Source organism: Stenella coeruleoalba, assembly GCF_951394435.1.
Source record: "Stenella coeruleoalba genome assembly, chromosome: 15".
In the NCBI taxonomy this organism is placed as follows: Eukaryota; Metazoa; Chordata; class Mammalia; order Artiodactyla; family Delphinidae; genus Stenella; species Stenella coeruleoalba.
This window is the reverse complement of record NC_137161.1, coordinates 14,616,986-14,635,752: the sequence shown is the minus strand read 5'-3', so window position 1 is coordinate 14,635,752 and position 18,767 is coordinate 14,616,986. Positions and strand designations below refer to the sequence as shown.

Here is an 18,767-nt window from a genome sequence, read left to right as displayed (position 1 = left end):
TGGGGAATTCTTAGATCACAGACGTGTAGTAAAAACCAAAGAAACATGACAGTCTCTCACAGATTCAAAAAGACCATGCGGAGAATAACCGCAGGAGGCAGGCCACGGGGGTCCAAAAAGCCCTTCTGTAAAGCCTGGCTCTCTACTGTGCTCCTAAGAATAGAGCTGTTTTTTTAATATATCAGTTCAAAGGTTACGGATTAAGATCAAACTGTGACCCTAAATAACCTCCTCTCCTCACCCCTGGGCAACAATGATTTACAGCGTTGTGAGACTTCTCAGCACTTGATAGAAATGTCTTCACACATCCTGAGGGACTGTTCCTCAGAAAGACAAATGACCCGCTGGAGAGGCTTCTGCACTCCATTGTTATGGGTAAAACTGGTGGGGCAAATAGAAAGCCCCAGGGTGGCGGGAAAAGCGAAAGGTCTGTGCTGTGAGCGCAAGCAACGAGCAGGGAATCAGCTGGCTGAGTCTCAACAATCTGGGAGCAAAGGACTAAAAGCTACTTCAGGGAAGGACTTCAAGGAACCTACTCTGGGCCTCCTCCCTGTTCTCACAGCCCCTCCACCCACTTCTCTAGCACACTTACAGAGTATCCTAATTGCCTGTTGTATGCTTTGTCCCTCATTAGAAAATCTGGTGAAAGCAAGGACTCTATTGCATTCAGTGTAGTATGTGCCAGAGCTGCGCTGGAGCCGGCCCTCACTGGTGAGAGCAGACTGTGTGCATCTCTTCCCAACTTGCCCTGAAGTGACTTCATGTTGGGAGCTTGATATAGAACACAGTGGGAGTATTTACACCATGGAAATCAGCAAATGCTATAAACCACACCGCCCCCCCCCAGAACTGGTTGTTAAACATTTGCCAGCACATCACTGTATATACCTAAGTGCTAAATATAACGTCATATACAGCAGGCCCAGAACTGTATCCAGTGAAAGAATATCAGACGACTAAATGACTATGCAAGTCTCTGCCGTGCACTTATAAAAGGGCCCTACTACATTTGAGCTGAAATACATTTACCTAAAACCTGCTGCTTCTGAGTAAGGCATAAAAAAATTAATGGACTAGTGACTACTTCTGAAATTCTGACCCGCTTGGGCCTCCATACCTTGTGGGGTTCCAAACATGATGTTGACTGTACAGGAGCGGTGAATCTGGTGTTGCTGGGTGATGACAATAGCAAAGGGAGACCCTCCCCTGCTAACATCCTCCAAGGCTTGTGACAGTGACACCTCTGTGTTGAGGAAGATCAAGTCCACTACCATGCCTAGGTCTCGAACCTTCCGCCCCACAGATTCAGCATAATCTCTGTAGAAACAAACAGGACCCAGTGAGTACTCCCTGACCAACTCCCAACTCCCACTGTGGCACCTCAGCTAGCTGTGTGAGCTCCTATGAAGACTTCAAATCCCAGCTCTACCAGTGTCTCCCTAGCGCCCTCTTCAGGCTCCAAGAATCTAGACCAATTCCTTCTCTATATTGGCTCAGAATGGTCACACATAAAGTTGCCAATAGCACAGTATTTAGTACCCAGGTCCTTCTCTTGATTCTCTACTCTGATGTTCATTCCTAAACACCATCCTGATGCCTAAGACTTGTAACACATGTCCGTCTTTGTAGAGGCTACACAACATAGTGGGAAAAGCATGGGTTCTAAATGCTAGAAAGACAGGCTTGGATCCTACCACTAACATTTACTTGCAAAGTTGAAGCTTTAAGCAGGTCCCTTTACCTCTTACAAACCTCAGTTTCTTTACCAGTCAGACAGGATTAATATGGCTCAGCTCATACGTCACTTCTTTGACTTTCTCTGCAATCTAAATCAGATCCTTGATATATTTCTTATAAGACACATCACCAATACATTTATTTCTGTCATTTGTCCAACTAGGGTATAAGCTCCACAAGAGGAAGGGGCCATGTGTGTTTGCTTATTAGCATTACAGCTCCAGGACCTAGCACCTGTCACACATAGAAGAAATTTGATGAGTGAATACACATGAAACAGGATTACTGTGAAGATTAAAAAATTTATTTAAGTGCCTAGCATGTAGTAGTTCGGAGTAGGTGCTCAGAAAATGACATTATCATGAGTCAAAAGTGGGGGGGGGGCAAAAAAAAAAAGCCATCTGCAAGTTAAAGCAGCATCTGTTTCTAAACAAGGCAGCCCAGAGCCTGTGAATGCTGCCTGCTGCTTGGTGTCTCAACACCTATTTCCCTAGTCTCTGCCTTGAAATTAGCTCTTTAACCCCAAACTGCTAGAAAATACATGAAGTTATTTACTAACCACTTGGGGAAAGGGAACATAGCTACTCTCAAACTTGCAAGCTGCTATATACTCCCTTCTACACCTCTACTCTGCTTCTTCAAGGAAAAGAATGTGAAACAGAGGTACAGTAAAATACTGCTGTAACTCTGGCTTGGCTAGCATGGTCACCTAACAGCTCTGCAAGGCCACGGCACTTCACAAAGAAAGCCTGGCTCTTGGCTGACAAATGCAGAGACGTATGCCTTCCAAAGTACTGGGGATTCGGTGTTGTCTCACAAAGGGGACATTTATTGCTTTGCCTGACCAGCATATATTCCCCTTCGATTTTCCTTGGGAAGGCACCCCTTTCCCACTCAGTCCATATGGTTCCACAGGGCTAATTCCACTTTTAGCTCTAGGGGTGGGCACATGACCTAGCCCTGGCCAATCAGGGCATCCCAGCACTGCTGGTCAGAGTGATAGTTCAGGGATGGGAAAGTAAGCCTGGGCAGTCCAATGAGAAACAATTCCAGGACTTCAGGTGGAAGCAATGGGAAAGAGCAGCTCTCTTTCCACTGGTTTGCTGAGCTAAGAAGATACATGTCTAGAGCCAGTGCTGTTCTGCCTTTTTGAGTAGAAAGCTTGTCTGAGAGTGAAGGCAACAGAGAGAACAAGTCTTTATGACAGTGTGACCCTGTATGTGGCCATGCCTGAACTTCCCAGTCAAGCAAACTAAAAATTTCCCTTTGGGCCTAAGCCAGTTTGCAATGGGTCTTCTGTCACCTACAAGTGAAAGAACCCTGGTTAACACAGTATAACAATGCCAGAGTACACAACAGCCCAAGTTAAGTGTGTACAGCTGCCAAGGAACCTGAATTTCTCTTCTGATCCTTCTCCTCACTCAGGAAAAATATCCAAAGGGTTCTTACTTAGTCTGCTTGTTGACCACAATCACAGAACAATCAACAGGCCTCTCAGCATCAAAGCGTCTCTGGATTTCCTCAAAATACTGACGATAAAGCTCTTCTCTACGCCGTTCCTCACGTTTCAAACGCTCTGCAGGATGACACCAGAGAAAACTGAAACATGCACCGTGCCTTTCTATAAAAATAAGTCACAGGCCTTATTTTCAATCCTGAACTACTTGCAGGCAAAGGTCATAACACACACACACACACACACACACACACACACACACACACACACACACACACTTCTCTGAATTAATCCTCTAGACTACCTCCTAAAAATAACCCTTATTATTGTCTTTTACTATTATAAATCCATTGACATGGAATGATTGGATTCAATGGCATGGTTGTTTTAATCTCATACATGCTGCCAAAATGCCCTCTAGAAAGGCTGTTACTAATTTATCCTTTCACAGGGGTGGAGCACCTAGTGCTATTTCTCCACATCTTAGTCAACATTGAGTATTGTCATTAAAAAACAAAACAAAAAACAAACCAAAAAAACCTCCTGCCAACTTGATAGGTAAAAGATGGTATTTCATTATTATTCTAATTTTCATTTTTGGGACAACTATTTAAGTCCCCTATTGACAGGTAATTGTAATTTGTTTAAAAAAAATCAGGCAGTAAACAAACAAACACAACCCCCACCCCAAACAAACAAAATCAGGCAGTAAAGTGTAAGTTTTGTAACAAATTAGAAATGACGTTCTTGGGCTTCCCTGGTGGCACAGTGGTTAAGAGTCCGCCTGCCAACGCAGGGGATGCGGGTTCGGGCCCTGGTTCAGGAGGATCCCACATGCCGTGGAGCAGCTAAGCCCGTGCGCCAAAGCCACTGAGTCTGTGCTCTAGAGCCCACAAGCCACAACTACTAGCCCACATGCCACAACTGCTGGGGTCCGCGGGCCTGGAGCCCGTGCTCTGCATCAAGAGAAGCCACCGAAGTGAGAAGCCTGCGCACTGCAACGAAGAGTGACCCCTGCTCGCCTCAACTAAAGAAAGCCTGAGAGCAGCAACGAAGACCCAATGCAGTGAGAGAGAGAGAGAGAGAGAGAGAGAGAGAGAGAGAGAAAGAAAAAAAGAGGTTCTTAACTTGACCAGGTGTAAAACAATCTAAAAATCTTTAAAGATGTATTGAATATATTGAGAAAATCAAGGCTTTTATCAATAAAAAACATGTTTGTCTTTACCTAAAAAGTAGATGCTGTTAGGTAAAAATTATAAATAAAACAAAAAACCCCACATACTACATAGATAATGCAAACAGTTTTACTTGGTCAATGAGCAAAAAAAAAAGCAAATGACCTCTTCTGCTCCCATCTTTTGTTCATTTTTTTTCTTATTGCTGGAATTTCGTATTTATTTCTTCTTGTTAGATGACTAAACCAGATGACGGTACTACTTCGCATTTTAAAAATGATTTTCAAGCTGAATGTTCTCTACACATGAATAGGATATTTGTATTTCTTCTTTTTGTGAATTGCTTAGCCAAGTCATTAGCCCCTTTCCAGTTGGTTATTAGCTTCCTCTTTCTTTTGTAAAGTGTCCTACCAGTGCTAAGTGCTGTTTCTGCTACTTTACCTTTTGCACGAGACTGACTTTCTGGGCCTGGAGGGCCTCGTCCATCAAAGCTATCTCTGTAACGGTCAAAGTAAGAGTCATCCTTCCTCCTGCAGTAGTCATCCATTCGCAGGTATCGGTCGTAAGAGCCTTCTCTCCTGAAAAGTTACAGAAATGTGCGCAAAGTTAAAAGTCTTATCCTGCAAAAATCAAATACAGAGAATTCTTCAAGACCCAGTTGTCTGTGAGGAAGTAAGGCACAGTAAGGCATAGGACTTTGGGATCAGACAAACGAAATTAGTATCTGGGACTCACTGCTTATCAGCTCTGTGGCTGGACTGAGTTAACCTACCTTCCAAAATGACTGGGAGGATGTACAGAAAGCTCTCAGCATAAAGTAAGCTCTCTGGCCTAAAGTAAATACAAAATAACTGGTAGTAATTATTATTATTATTATTATTTTTTTAAATTTTATTTATTTTATTTATTTATTTTTGGCTGTGTTGGGTCTTCGTTGCTGCACATGGGCTTTCTCTAGTTGTGGTGAGCGGGGGCTACTCTTCGTTGCGGTGCGCAGGCTTCTCATTGCGGTGGCTTCTCTTGTTGCAGAGCATGGGCTCTAGGCACACGGGCTTCAGTAGTTGTGGCTCGAGGGCTCTAGAGCACAGGCTCAGTAGTTGTGGTGCATGGGGCTTAGTTGCTCTGCGGCATGTGGGACCTTCCCGGATCAGGACTCGAACCCGCGTCCTGTGCATTGGCAGGCGGATTCTTAACCACTGCGCCACCAGGGAAGCCCTGGTAGCAATGATTGATATTAGTTTTGAGGAACCATTCCATGCCCTCATCCCAAGCCTCCTTCCCTGTGCTTTTGAAAAACTGTGGTTAAAAACCAAAAAAATCAAAAAATCCACATAAATAATTTTTCATCACCCCGAACACAGACTCAACCCCCTTTGCTGTTACTTTGTCTCTATGAATTTGCCTTTTCTAAATACTTCATATAAGTGAAAACATGTATTTGTCTTTTGTGTCTGTCTGGCTTATTTCACGTAGCATAATGTTCTCAAGGACCATCAAGGTTGTAGCAGGTGTCAGAATTACCTTTCTTTTTATGGCTGAATAATATTGTTTTATGGATATATCACATTTTTTTATCCATCTATTGATGGACATTTGAATTGTGTCTACCTTCTGGCTACCGTGAATAGTGTTGCTATGTACATTCACATTCATCTGTGTGAGTTCCTCTTTTCAATTCTTTTGGATATATATTCAGGAGTGGAACTGATGGATCATTAATTCTACTATATTTAACTTTTTGAGGAACCGCCCAACTTTTTCACAGTGGCCATACTACTTTACATTCCCACCAGCAATGTATGAGGATTCCAGTTTCTCCACACCTCGCCAACACTTTTTTTTAAATAAATTATTATAGCTATCCTAGTAGGTATGAAGTGGTATCTCATCGTGGCTTTAATTTGCATTTCTCTGATAACTAAGTATGTCGAGCATCTTTTCACGTATTTATTGGCCATTTGTGCATCTTCCCTGCGGTTTTGCACGGCCAAAACAATTTGTACTCCACCTTTTTTTCCATTTGCATGATGTTGCCTTTCAGAGGCCACAGGGAGATTCATTCACTAAGCACAGTTCATCATCATTCACACATTCACCACATACTTATTAAGCAGCACATCTACCATTTGACAGACATTGGAAATATAGGGCTGATAAAGTCACTGCTATACAGAGCTTTCCATTAGTTCAGCAGAACACACATAAAAAAGACTATTACAAAAAAACCAAGCAGAATAGCTATACAGGTACCTGTACATGGGATCTCGGGAGTCTCTCATATCTCTGTATCTGTCATACATGGGGTCCCGGTGATCTCGAAAATCCCTAGAGTCTCTTAGGTCACGAAAGTCTCTAGGATCCCTCATGTCCCGAGCATCACGCATACTTCTGCTGTCTCTGTGATCCCGAATGTCTCTGCTCTCTCTGTGGTCCCGCAAATCTCGGGGGTCTCGCATGTCTCTGCTATCTCGAGCATCCCGGCCATTTCTGCCATCCCTGGGCTCTCTTCTTGGACTTCCTCGAATGGGGGATCGATCGCGTCTTGTATCTCGGCTGTCTCCAAAGCCATATGGATCCCTGTGGGAGGTAGCAAGAAAATGCTAAGACAAAGAAATTGAAGGAGCCAACCTTTCAGCTCTTTATTGGAGGAAGCCCCCACCCTCTAAGCATTTTTCTCTAAAATACGGCAGTCAGTGAGAACGTGATTAAAATTTTAAGGATAGTTACCATCTGGTCAGCAAATAAAGACTAGTAGGTTCTAGAATCTCAAAAGATTAGGATATTGAGGGAAGAATGTATGATCCAGAGTCAAAAGTTCTGACTGGGATCATAGTGTCTATCAGGCTTCAGGGACTAATTCAGTATTCTGTATACATGTCAAACTATCATCTCTATCTCAACAGATTTTCAAAGTGAAAGTGTCTTCCCTCAGAACCTATTTCCTCCCATCAGACTTGTTCGAAAGAGACTTTAAAAGGGGCGGAACGTTGCATGCGTGCGTGTGTGTGTGTCATAATACGGGGCAAGACTCATGAAGAAAAAATGAGCAAACGGCACCATCTCATACAAAGTAACGGTGATCAAAGGCGTTGTCCTTAAAGTACAGAAAACCGTCACTTAAAACATCTAGCAGGATTAATCAAATTAAGGGGAAAAAAGAAAGAAGTACAATATGAGACATACAGTCAGGTACAGGTACACTCAGTTTCTCTACCTTCTTAACATACTTATTGAGAAGTGGTCTCTCTCAGTCTGAGGTTTATGTAGAACCTGGTTCCTTTTTTGCCAAGGTGTTTTTTTGTTTAAAAAAAAAAAAAAACCCCAAAAAAAACCCAGTATTTGAAGTCACAGGTATGTTTGGCCTGATCTGCTTCAATATTCTTCATGAGACATCCCACCCAACTGGGAACTCACCCCCAACTTCTTATTCAACCCAATCAGGCCCAGACTGACTTTTTCATTTCTACCTAAAATCATCTTCCCATTTACCATGGTTTAAGTCCTTGAAAGTTAACTGGTTTTTCCTCTCTATCTCCACTAGGTCACTTGAATCCTGTTTGTTTTCCTTGTTCATTCTCATTGGATTTCTAAGTTCAATGCAAACTCTTATTTTTATGCTGGCACCACCAAGAGTTTCCAAAAAACAAAATCAAAACCCAATCTTCCAAATTTCAATTCATTCAGCAAATACCAGATTAATCATCTGAATTTCCACCTGTTACCAACTGCAGCTTGGCTATCACGCTTCTGGGCACCCTTCCCTAACAGATCTGGCCCCTTTGCATTTATTATTTCTCCCCCATTTCCTGATCCAACCTCCTTAGTTTTACTTAAGCTGTTCTTATGACTTAACTCACACTACGCATCTCAGTATTTCTGTTCATACGGCTTTTCAACATGGAATGTTCTTCTTGCACTAACTCTGGTGTCACCCAATCCTCAAAGGCAAGTTCATGTCCCATGTCTTCCAAGGAATCTCTAATCTCTAGCAACCGCTGACCCCTCCTGCTAAACTCTCTGAGCACTTACTATTTCTATTACTCATCTTGATCTGTTTACCTTTTTACGTCTTCCCGTGTGACCCACTTTAAGGATTACCTCCTCCATAGAACCTACCCTGAACTCTTGATCTTTTCCAACAAATATGCTCCTCCTCCATTCTTTTCCATCTCATCTACCTACTCAGTTGCTCAAGCCAGGAAACTGGATGTCATCCTTTCCTTAAAGTCGCATCCACTCTTCCAATCACATTTCCAAATTCTGTTAACTCTTTCTCTGAAATTAATGTCCATTCTGCCCGTTTCTTTACCTCTATAAAGTACCACTGAAGGCCAACCCCAAACCATCTCTCCCCAAAACCACAGTAAGAGCCTTCTAAAGCAGTCTCCTCACCTCTCCTCTTGCCTGTTTCCCAATCTTTCTCCAGATTACTCTAAAGTGATCTTTTACACATATAAAACCCTTCACTGGTTTCCCACAGTATTTCGAATTCAGTCTAAAATCTCTACTGAGGCTAGTAAGATTCTCCCTGGCCTTGGCTCCTGTCTTCTCCAACCTAGTCTCACCTTCTCCCTAGTTCACCACTTTCTTACCATACTGACTTTTCAGCTATAACTAGTCAAGGTTTTTCCTGATGCCTCTACTTGAGTAGCAGGAACGAATCCATACTCATTTTCCAGGTCTCAGGCTTAAGTATCCCTTACTCCCTGATTCTGTTAGTTTAAAAGTTTATCTTCTGTCCCTAAATCCTGGCCACTTTCTCTCACAGCACTTTGTTTTCACTCATTTATCACAATTTGACGTCATTTATCACAATTTGACGTCATTTATCACAATTTGATGTCGCATTATCAATTTGTTTAATGTCTGTTTGCCCTACTAGACTGTAAGTCCATGAGGACAAGGACTGTCAGTTTCACTCTCCATGATAAAGCCACCGCATAGGTTTATATTGTCTGGCATGTAGCAGACGCTCCATGAATATGTTAAATGAGTCTTGCTCTGCACACATATTTCTACTGCTGCACTTATCACACTGTTCTGTAGTTATTTGTTTACATGGCTTCCCTACCAAACAGTAAGCTCTTCCAAATGCTTTGTATCCATAGGACACAGAAAAGAGTTCAGTAAATGTTTAATGAATTGAATTGTTCAACTAAAATGTAAGCCTCTCAAGAGCAGGCACCATGTTTTCTTTATAGTTTTGTTATCTACCATGACTACACATATGGGCATTCATCATGATGCCCTCAGCTTGGAAGAGAACCTCAATTTCACTTCATCCACATGGTCACAGCAAAAACAATTTAAATGCCAATTCTGCTTCTATGAAAAGTCCTTGTCATATGTTTTAAGGCTCACAAGTACTCCTGATTTGTGGGAGCAAACATATGGGAGACTAGAGAATTTAAATGAGGACAGCTAAACATTTTTCCTATTAAAATAAAGTGCAGACTAACCAAGATTTTTACTTCAACTTTTATTATGTCACATAAATCCGCCTAACACGTGTAACATCTGATCTAGTGTATAATATGGGCAAATACTCAGGATCTAATGGAAAGGGACAACTGTAAAGTATTTCTGGATTAATGATCAGCAGATAAACCTGCCTTGGGGAGCAGTTAGAAACAGTTATTAGAGGTGGAATCAGATTTCAAGTGTTCCCTGGCAATCAAGGCTGAAAGGGATCATGAACCTGACAGACCACAGACCACACAAAGCCGTGGGCTGGTGAAAACAGGGGTGGGGACAGGGATAAGAACACCATGTCAGAGCATGTTTCTCACAGACTCAGGATAATTATAAATGCCATATTTGGTGCGCATTCTTTTGAATCCACTGAAATACCTTACTCACCTGTCAAGAGTTTTCCCTGGAGGTTGACCATAACACCCTAGATTCCCCAAATCTGGGTTCGTGCTTCCAGTTTGGGAAGGCAAGCACTCTCCTCCCCTCAATGAATCTAAAGTCTGTGTGCAACAAAACTACAAATTTCCCCTCAATTACCTTCTGGGTAAAAATGTAGAAGAGACAATATTCACATGGGGAAGAACCAAAGGAGTGGTAGAAGCAGGGACAGAGAGGATAGTAATTCTCTAAAATGAAAAGGCAACGCTTTTTTCCTTTCTCCAAAAGACGAGCAGTATGGCAGACTGCTGCTCTTCTGGAGGCAAAAACAAAAAACCCTTTAAGGTCACTTTAAAACCCAAACAAAGAACTCCCCAGAACAAAAGGGCTCCTGCTTCTGGCCCCAACATGTTTCTCAAAGCAAGAACCGGGTAACAAAAAGGTGGTACAGTGTGCAGGATTCAGAGTGCCGCAAGGATGAAGCCTGCTGAATGAGATGCTTGACCTCAGATAACAAATGGGTTAGAAGTAAGTTTCTGGAGAATACAGTTCACTATATCATCCCACAGTACCAGAGGTGTTTAACTGGAGACCAATGCATTGTACCCTCAGGTACTAGGTCACTAGAGGCTAAAAAGAAACTGAATAGTTGTTAAAGAAATTTCAGAACCAGAGTCCACAAACTGAAGGCAAATGATAAAACCCACTAAAATTCTGTTGCAAATTCCTCAGCTATTCAGCAGGAGGGGGGAAAAGGCCAAATACTCTTTGCCTTGAGAGAAATAAAGTCACACCATTTGGAAACATCTGAGAGGTAAGGAGGGATGGGCGAAGGGAAAAACCATGGCAAGTGAGGTGCTTCTGGTAGAAGTGCTTCTCTTCCTGGGGATGATAGGGGTATGCAGAGCACTAGGCATTTGACAGCTTACTGATAAGATGATTATCTTGGACAACTGATGTACTTTGAGCTTCTCTTTGTCTAGAGACTGAGACCTCAAGCCCAGGATGGTGTCCTTTGGCCTTGGCTGTACAGAAGATTAGGGAGGAAGGCCTCTGTCCTATTCTTTGTCAGCATCTCCTTTTTTTCTTTCTGTTCACATTAATATTTTCCTTGGGAGGCCAGCCTTTTTTTTTTGCTCCTGAAAAAAAAATCCTTCATCAGCTCTTCGTACTTCTGTTCTGTCACAGATACTGTCCACAAATACCATTCTCTAAATGGCCGGCTGCTGTGTGATGTTGATCCCCCACCATGCGCTCCATGCTGTTAGAAACAGAGACAACAGACTTGTACAGAATTTTGCCATTAGGTGCAGGTAGGATAATGGGGTGCAATGAGATATCACACATTACAAATCCAAATTTTATAAGTGCCCATGCTTCTCCCTAGGAAGCACACTGATGATTTTCTCAAACACAAATACGACTCTTCTGTTGGTAGAGAGAGGCGGCACTTGCTGAGAACTGACGGCTCTTCTTTAAGTGTTAGTGCAGAGGTAATCACAGCCTGCAATCTTTAATTGTGAAGCCCACCTAGAGCTAGGGCCGTCTCATACCCAAGGAGCAAGCAGTTATCAAAGGAATTAACACTGTGGATACACAGAAATCACCTCGGGCTACATAAGAAACTTGTCTACAGTTAGGTTATTTCTTTTCTTCTTTAAAGAACTGAAATATAGTTGATGATGACGAGGTTATTTTTGATGAACCAATCCTTGATGATTTTCACCAAAGAGGCACCAGGCCTAACATCCTTCACGAATACATAGGGAAATTCTCTGCAGAGTTCTTGATGTAGACAAGTTAATTCTATTTGCTTTTTTTCAGGTCATGCAGGAAGGTTTAGGAAATGCAGAGTCTCACTTGGAGGCCACGTCTGCATAAGGATATATTCCAGACCTGGATTGTCGAAGTGTTGAGCTGAAGGTGGAAACTGAGAACTGAGGTACGACTAGAATCATGGTCCAGTCTCTGAGGAAGGTAAGGACTGATGCCTAGCACCAATGCTAGACAAGCTGCATGGTAACTATGCAATGTACTCAATGCATACAATGGAGTCCAATGAAGTGGTCCAAGGATTAAATGATGAGAATTCAGGCTGAAATCTGATCCAGAGCAGGGATCCCTGATGCAGAATTCTGTGCTTGGCTGGGCCAATATTGTCAGAACCACATTCTGACAGCTGGAGTCATTAGGGAGGCATATTACTGAACGGAGAGCAAAGCCAGCAGAACCGTGGCTTACAGAGACATTTGAAGAGGTGATAATCCTGTGAAAACTCCCAAAGATACTGAGGTGTTTTGACACTCAAGGTTAAAGTCCAGCAAAACAAGATGTTACAAAGGTCCTGCCAACATGCTTAAAAACAATTCTCTTATTAAAAGTAGCAACACTGAAGACACAGAGTTACAACTTAAGGGAAATGTGTGCTATAGGTAGTGGGTTTTTTTCCTGTGAATAATGCATTTCTCTATGCCTGGGGGCACATAAAATGATTAGGGTTGCCAAATGAAGGCAGTTGGATTGTTGTCAACATACTGGTTCGCTTGGAATTATCTCAAGGTTCTGACTGGAAGCATGCACCCAAAAAGACAGTGCTATCCAGTGTTCACCCTCAGAGAAATGATTAGCCCCTTCCAGACTAACCACACACTTTGCCTACTTACTGTATTTTATTTCTACCCTATTGGTAGATATACCTATTGGTATATCTTGAGATAATTCGTGATCAGGGCAATGATCAAAATGTTAGTGTTCTATTCTGAATACAGTGTTCAATTTATCTGGCTTTAAGGTTTGAAAATTTTTATTTTTATTAAATGTAAAAAAACTCTGCTTAGATTTTTAGATGGGGCCCAGAAAAGATTTTACTAAATGTGAACATCCCTCTTCCCCGAACCTTACTAAAGCATGACTATATGAAACTTAATCATGGCAAACACCACGATGAGGAATCCAGTTAGGGACTATCACCAAGGAAGACTGATTCTTAATGGAATTTGAATTAGCCTAGCTGTCCCTTCTATTGATTGTAAATAAAGTGGGAAGCCACAGCCCTATCCACATCCCAAACAACCTCATTTTAGAATTTATTTCTGAGGAAGATGATATATTAAAAGGTATATAAAGGTAACGTGTATTTATATTTGTAAATCTGGTTAAGGAGAACATTTTAAAAGACCCCCTCCAATGTTGTTTGTATGTTTTTCCTTGGGGGGGGTATTAAAAGAAGAAAAACAGCATAAAATATTTCTTCTATCACAGATGAAATTATGGAGTGGCATTTTAGGTTGGGATGAAATTAATCTTTTAAATTTAATGCAATTTAAAATGTAAATTGCCCTGGCAATGGCTATATTGGATTCCAACCAGGTGAGTTGGTTATTTCCCCTACATTGCCAATGCAGGTTGAATGCCTACAATCAACTGGAAATGTTAAAAGCATCTGGTTAGGTATACTGTTAATGGAATGACATAAAATATTCTTCTCAATCCATAGCACAAATGGGAACTACTCTGTATTCTGCGATGTGCACTCCCCCTTTTTTGCCTGCGGAAACACACCAACATTATCTAGAGATCATAAGCATCATGGGGACACCAGAAAGGAGGAGGATTTTACCAATGGAGTGTTTTATAGTGACCAATTCCACACTCCTGGTAAGCTACCTACTTCAGAAACACACACACTAGAGCTCCTTAGAAATTAGGTATACACCGTATCTCCTTTCAAGTCATTTAGCAACCACAACTTCCAGTGCAGCCCCATATTTCTGACCAACAGATGCAAACTCTTAGCCACCTGTATTCCATGTTTACCGGGGCAAGGAGCAACACAGAGGGACTGCCCAACATCTGCAGCACGGTTAGATGCAGCACAACGGAAGCAGACATTATATGGATTTGCTGAAGCTCTACAGGATTCGTTTATGTTCTTTAGCATACTCACACATACACACAAAATGAATCAATACAGTATTTATCTGCAAGCTGCAGGTGTTCGTTATGGTGTTAGAGAGAACAAACAGAATACCAATGTATATGCTCATTTCTGCAGTGAAACCAATGGATGACCAGGGTATCCACCTAACAGCTGTGGTGTAGCTATAGTTGTGGTGTCAGACTCAACTCCTCTGTGCAGGCAGAGTGCTCAAAGAATCTAACTGAAATCAGCAGCATTACTTTGCCTCTAGGGTCTGCTTGAGCTCTGCAGAACAGACACGCGTAATTTAATCCTGGTAGCTTAGAAAATATCCTCACATCCAAGTGGGGGCATATACACCAAACACACAGCAGCCATTCCTTCCTATAAGTAGGTAACAAACTATAGGTGTTTTTGGTCCAAAGCAGGACAACTGTATGTTATGTGTAAATGCCCAGCTAGTTGGGTATATCCCTAGGTGACCTGTGGAGCTACCAGTACAGACTAGGATTCATTGTACTCAGCAGTGTTCAGTTTATCATATGAAATGTAGTTTACTGTGGTATATAGTTTAGGCAGAAAACTGGCGTTTTACTTAGGGGAAAAGTCAAAACCCATGCTGAATATCCACTTGGGCCATGAAGAGACACCAGATATGAGATATATATGTCCACATTCCACACAAAACCGCACACACTACATCCACTTGTGTGCTGTTTACGGAGCCAGACAGTTTGAATATAATATTCTCATCTTTGGTATAAATGGTAACGTTAATAAGGCTCTTCTTTAAGAGAAGGGACCAATTTAATGCACACCTTGAGGATACACATCAGGACTACCTCTTTTGTAAATAGTGGAAGAACATCTGGGGAAATGCCTTTTATTTCCAGGAAAGCTAAGAAAAAGGGAGACTTCTGAGAGGTGGGGTGTTTTTGCCCTTTTTATTTCCCCTCGATAGGTAACCCAAGCATGCGAGCACACCGGGGATCTGCAGCACAGGCACAGTAGCAATCTCTCAAGCAGCACTTTCTGTAAACCTGGGTTAACATCTGGACCAGCAGCCATTTGGAATGAAGAGTCGAATCTCTGCTGCCTGCTGCAGTGCAGCGCAGCACACACCAACGACCCTTGGGCACTCCTGCTGTGGAGGCTCCCATTGACACGTGAGCTGGGGACAGACAGAGATTTATCCTCTTCCAATCGCCTGCAACTTATGTTGCAAGCTGAACTTGCTGGGTTTGTCACGGAAAACACAAAGCTTCCTCTGCATCTCCTGATGTAAGTTTTAAAAAAGCAGCAAGGCCCTTCACACAAGGTTCATGTTCTTATTGTTTGCTTGAGCGTTTCTGATTTGTTGGGGGGAAGAAAAGACCCTTGATGTACGAAGTTGGGCTTAACTCCCCAGAGCCCAACTCTCCCAAGGTAACTCACTGCTTCAGGGTACTTTACCTTCGTGTGGGGCTGGGTCTTGATGGAGCCGTATTCATATTTCTTCTTTCCGCTGCCTTATTAATATCTGAAAAGAATAATCAACCCATCTGTTCAATGCTACGGAATAAAAACAAGATCATCAGCACATTTCAAATGAAAGCAACAACAAAAAAACTACAATGACAACCAGATGGTGTAAGAAAATCCATTCAGCAGACGCACAGTCACTTGGGCAATTTTTATTAAGTTACGGCAGTACATTGTCATGGCTTCGTAGGGAATGCCCCTCAGTTTTCTAGCTAACACATAATTTGTGTAAAACTGATTATGTCAATGCTTTAACACTATGCCAAGCCTAAACCTAACAACTGCCCCCTCTGAAAGGGGAAAAGGTTGTCTTCTAAACTCTTGGAGAACCAGCTGTAAGATTCTTTTTTGAGGGAGGAGAAAGGAAGAAAGAGAATTAAAAAAAAAAAAAAAGAAAGAGCAAAGGCAAATCGTTCCATTTTATGCTATAAAGAAGTAATGGCTGGAATCCACTGTCTTAAAACTTCGAATATTCCATGAAGCAGGGCCTCCTTTTAGTTTGCCTTGTGTTGCATTCCACTGGATAGAATCTTCCAGGATGAGATGTAGGAAAGAAATTTATTATTTTCTAAACAAAGTATATGACATGTTAACATCTATAACCCTCATAGGCAAGTACCTAAGAATAAAAACTGGCATCTGGTATAGTAAGGTTAGGTAATAAAACACTCACTGTAAGTTTTCGTTACAGAAGCCTAGCATACACAACCAGATAAAGAACAGTGGAAACATACAAACTTACAGAAAGCCAATTTGTGCAGTTAAAGCCTCCCTGCTAAAAACAAAACAAACCTGCTCTGCAAAAACTGAATAATAAAAACACCATTATGTAAGTAAAAAACTGATGAAGTATCTAAAGTACCAATCCATGCCCAAAGATAATACTTGACAATTTTTATATGCCTTAAAGATAAATAAGTACATTAAAGATTTCATACTTTAGTAAATGGAGAAATAAAACTGCTTTCTGCTGCAGTGTAATTTTATTCCCCTTGTTCCATATTAAGCAGTTAACAGTGTATCTAGTGACATTAAATGGTATTAAGCACTCACATAGAGTGCTTTAAAATAGTAATTATGTGTTTGAAAAATTCTAACCAGAATCTTATCATGTGAAAGACCTCAGTAATAACAAAACTTAAGAGGTCTTGGATAGCCTTTACCCTGCTATGTTGTCAACTTGTGAGTTCCTGTTCAAATGAGAATGATCTTCAATTCCATTTTAAGTCAAAGCCCATTATCTTTAGTAGAATGGCTTTTGACCAAACTGAAGGTAACAAAATATGTTCTCTAAAGACTTGGCCAGTAATACCTGACCATGGGTTTGGTACTGCATGTCACAAGTTGCAACCCTTAAAGTTCACTAAGGCCTGAATTACATGTTGTATAATGACAGGTCTTACAGGGAATATCTAGTTCCTTTTATATGTAATTGTGAAGAGTATCAGTTCAGGTTTAGAAGGGCCTACTGACCTAGGCTGCTCACTTACTTTGTACTGCTTTCTAATACACGGTGACTATGATTCAGAGACAAATGTAATGTCTTTATTTAAGTAGTTTTCAAAGTATCTCTGGAATACATGGGGAGTGGTGGTGGTGGTGTGCAGATTTTTTTAAACAGGTACCATAGGGACTTCCCTAGTGGCGCAGTGGATAGGACTCCACACTCCCGAAGCAAGAGGCCTGGGTTCAATCTCTAGTCAGGGAACTAGATCCCACATGCGTGCCACAACTAAAAGTTCACATGCCACAACTAAGGAGCCCACAAGCCGCAACTAAGGAGCCTGCCTGCCGCAACTAAGGAGCCCACTTGCCACAACTAAGACCCGGAGCAACCAAATAAATAGCTATTTAAAAATAAATAAATAGGTACCATATTTCCCAGCAGGATTCCATGTATTATTAAATGGCCTTGTGAATGAAGAAAACTCATCTAAACACTGACTTGACCTGGCAAATGTTTAGGTGACATGGAACATATGGTACTACTCTAATTGGTGTCTATAAATACTATATAATTTTGCCCTCATCATATGAAAAGGACTACTACATTGTATAATTATATCCAATTCTGTGAGGGCCATTATATACAGGACTGGGGAGACCAAAGTAGTCGTGTACCATACACCTTTGGAGCAAAACTGGTTCCAGTTAGAATGAAGGAGGTAAATATTTTCCTTTGAAGTCGGTGAAATTTTTTTGCAATCATTTGAAAGATTTAAAAATTCAAGATTATATCTTTAAACGATTCTGATTGTAATTTGCCTCCTAGTATCTATTTTCATGGAGTAGTACAAAGGAATTATATTTGGATGGTGTGGCTTATGTTTCTTTTGCAAAAAAGAGAATTCTTAGACTATTTTCTTAATTTTAGGAGTTAGCAAACTTTTAGTGTGGTATGTCAAGTGTTTGTTTATTCATTCCTATTTAAGAGTTCCTTAAACCTCCATCTTGAGTAAGATATGGAGAAAATGAGACCTGGAAAATTTTGATAGTCTCATTGCCATCTAAGAGGACTCACTGCTCAGGTTAGGGTAGAGGTGGAGGGGTTTTCAGTGAGAGTTATGAAAAACTATTATCACCACCAATTCCCATACAGAAAAAATCCTAACATATATGCACACAGAACTTTTGGAAAACCTAGGAGTTCAGAAATACAGGAAGACTACAGAAGCTACCAAAAGTGGAAATAACTTCAGGGGGCTTATCATGGTACAGCAAAGATTTAAAGAATCAGAAAAAAAAAAACCTTGCCCATTCCCAATTTTCTGTCAAACAATTTGAAAACTCATCAATTGGAGGTTCATTTGAACAAGTTTCTCTCTGAAAATGAAAATACTGGGACTGGTAAAGGAGGCTTTTGTATTAATTAGTTGAATTAGATTATTTTATTTCTTAATCCTTACTGAGATACATAATCTACACCAAGGAAACAGAAATATTAATGTAAAGGAGAAGGGAAAACAGACGGAAAGACAATTTGGGAATCTTTCTGGACATTAGGTGGGAAACAAAATTGGAGAGAATATAACTAACAAGAGGGCAGTGGTAACTTAAGAGCCTCCAATGAGAGGTGGAATGCCTCCTCTGCATAGAAAAGGGAAGAAAT

At 41.3% G+C, this 18,767-nt stretch overlaps 1 protein-coding gene across 3 annotated transcripts in view; it reads right to left on the bottom strand.

Moving 5' to 3' along the window:
• The window catches only part of NCOA5 (nuclear receptor coactivator 5), a 33,011-nt gene that overhangs the window by 5,475 nt on the left and 8,769 nt on the right, over positions 1 to 18,767 (bottom strand). For all 3 annotated transcript variants that reach the window (XM_079945257.1, XM_079945258.1, XM_079945259.1), the window contains exons 2-6: positions 15,590 to 15,656; positions 6,619 to 6,945; positions 4,810 to 4,946; positions 3,187 to 3,313; positions 1,118 to 1,317 (exon numbers count right to left, since the gene is read on the bottom strand). In XM_079945257.1, coding sequence (XP_079801383.1) covers positions 1,118 to 1,317; positions 3,187 to 3,313; positions 4,810 to 4,946; positions 6,619 to 6,945; positions 15,590 to 15,627 — 829 coding nt within the window. In that variant the 5' untranslated portion in view covers positions 15,628 to 15,656. The remainder of the gene's footprint in view (positions 1 to 1,117; positions 1,318 to 3,186; positions 3,314 to 4,809; positions 4,947 to 6,618; positions 6,946 to 15,589; positions 15,657 to 18,767) is intronic.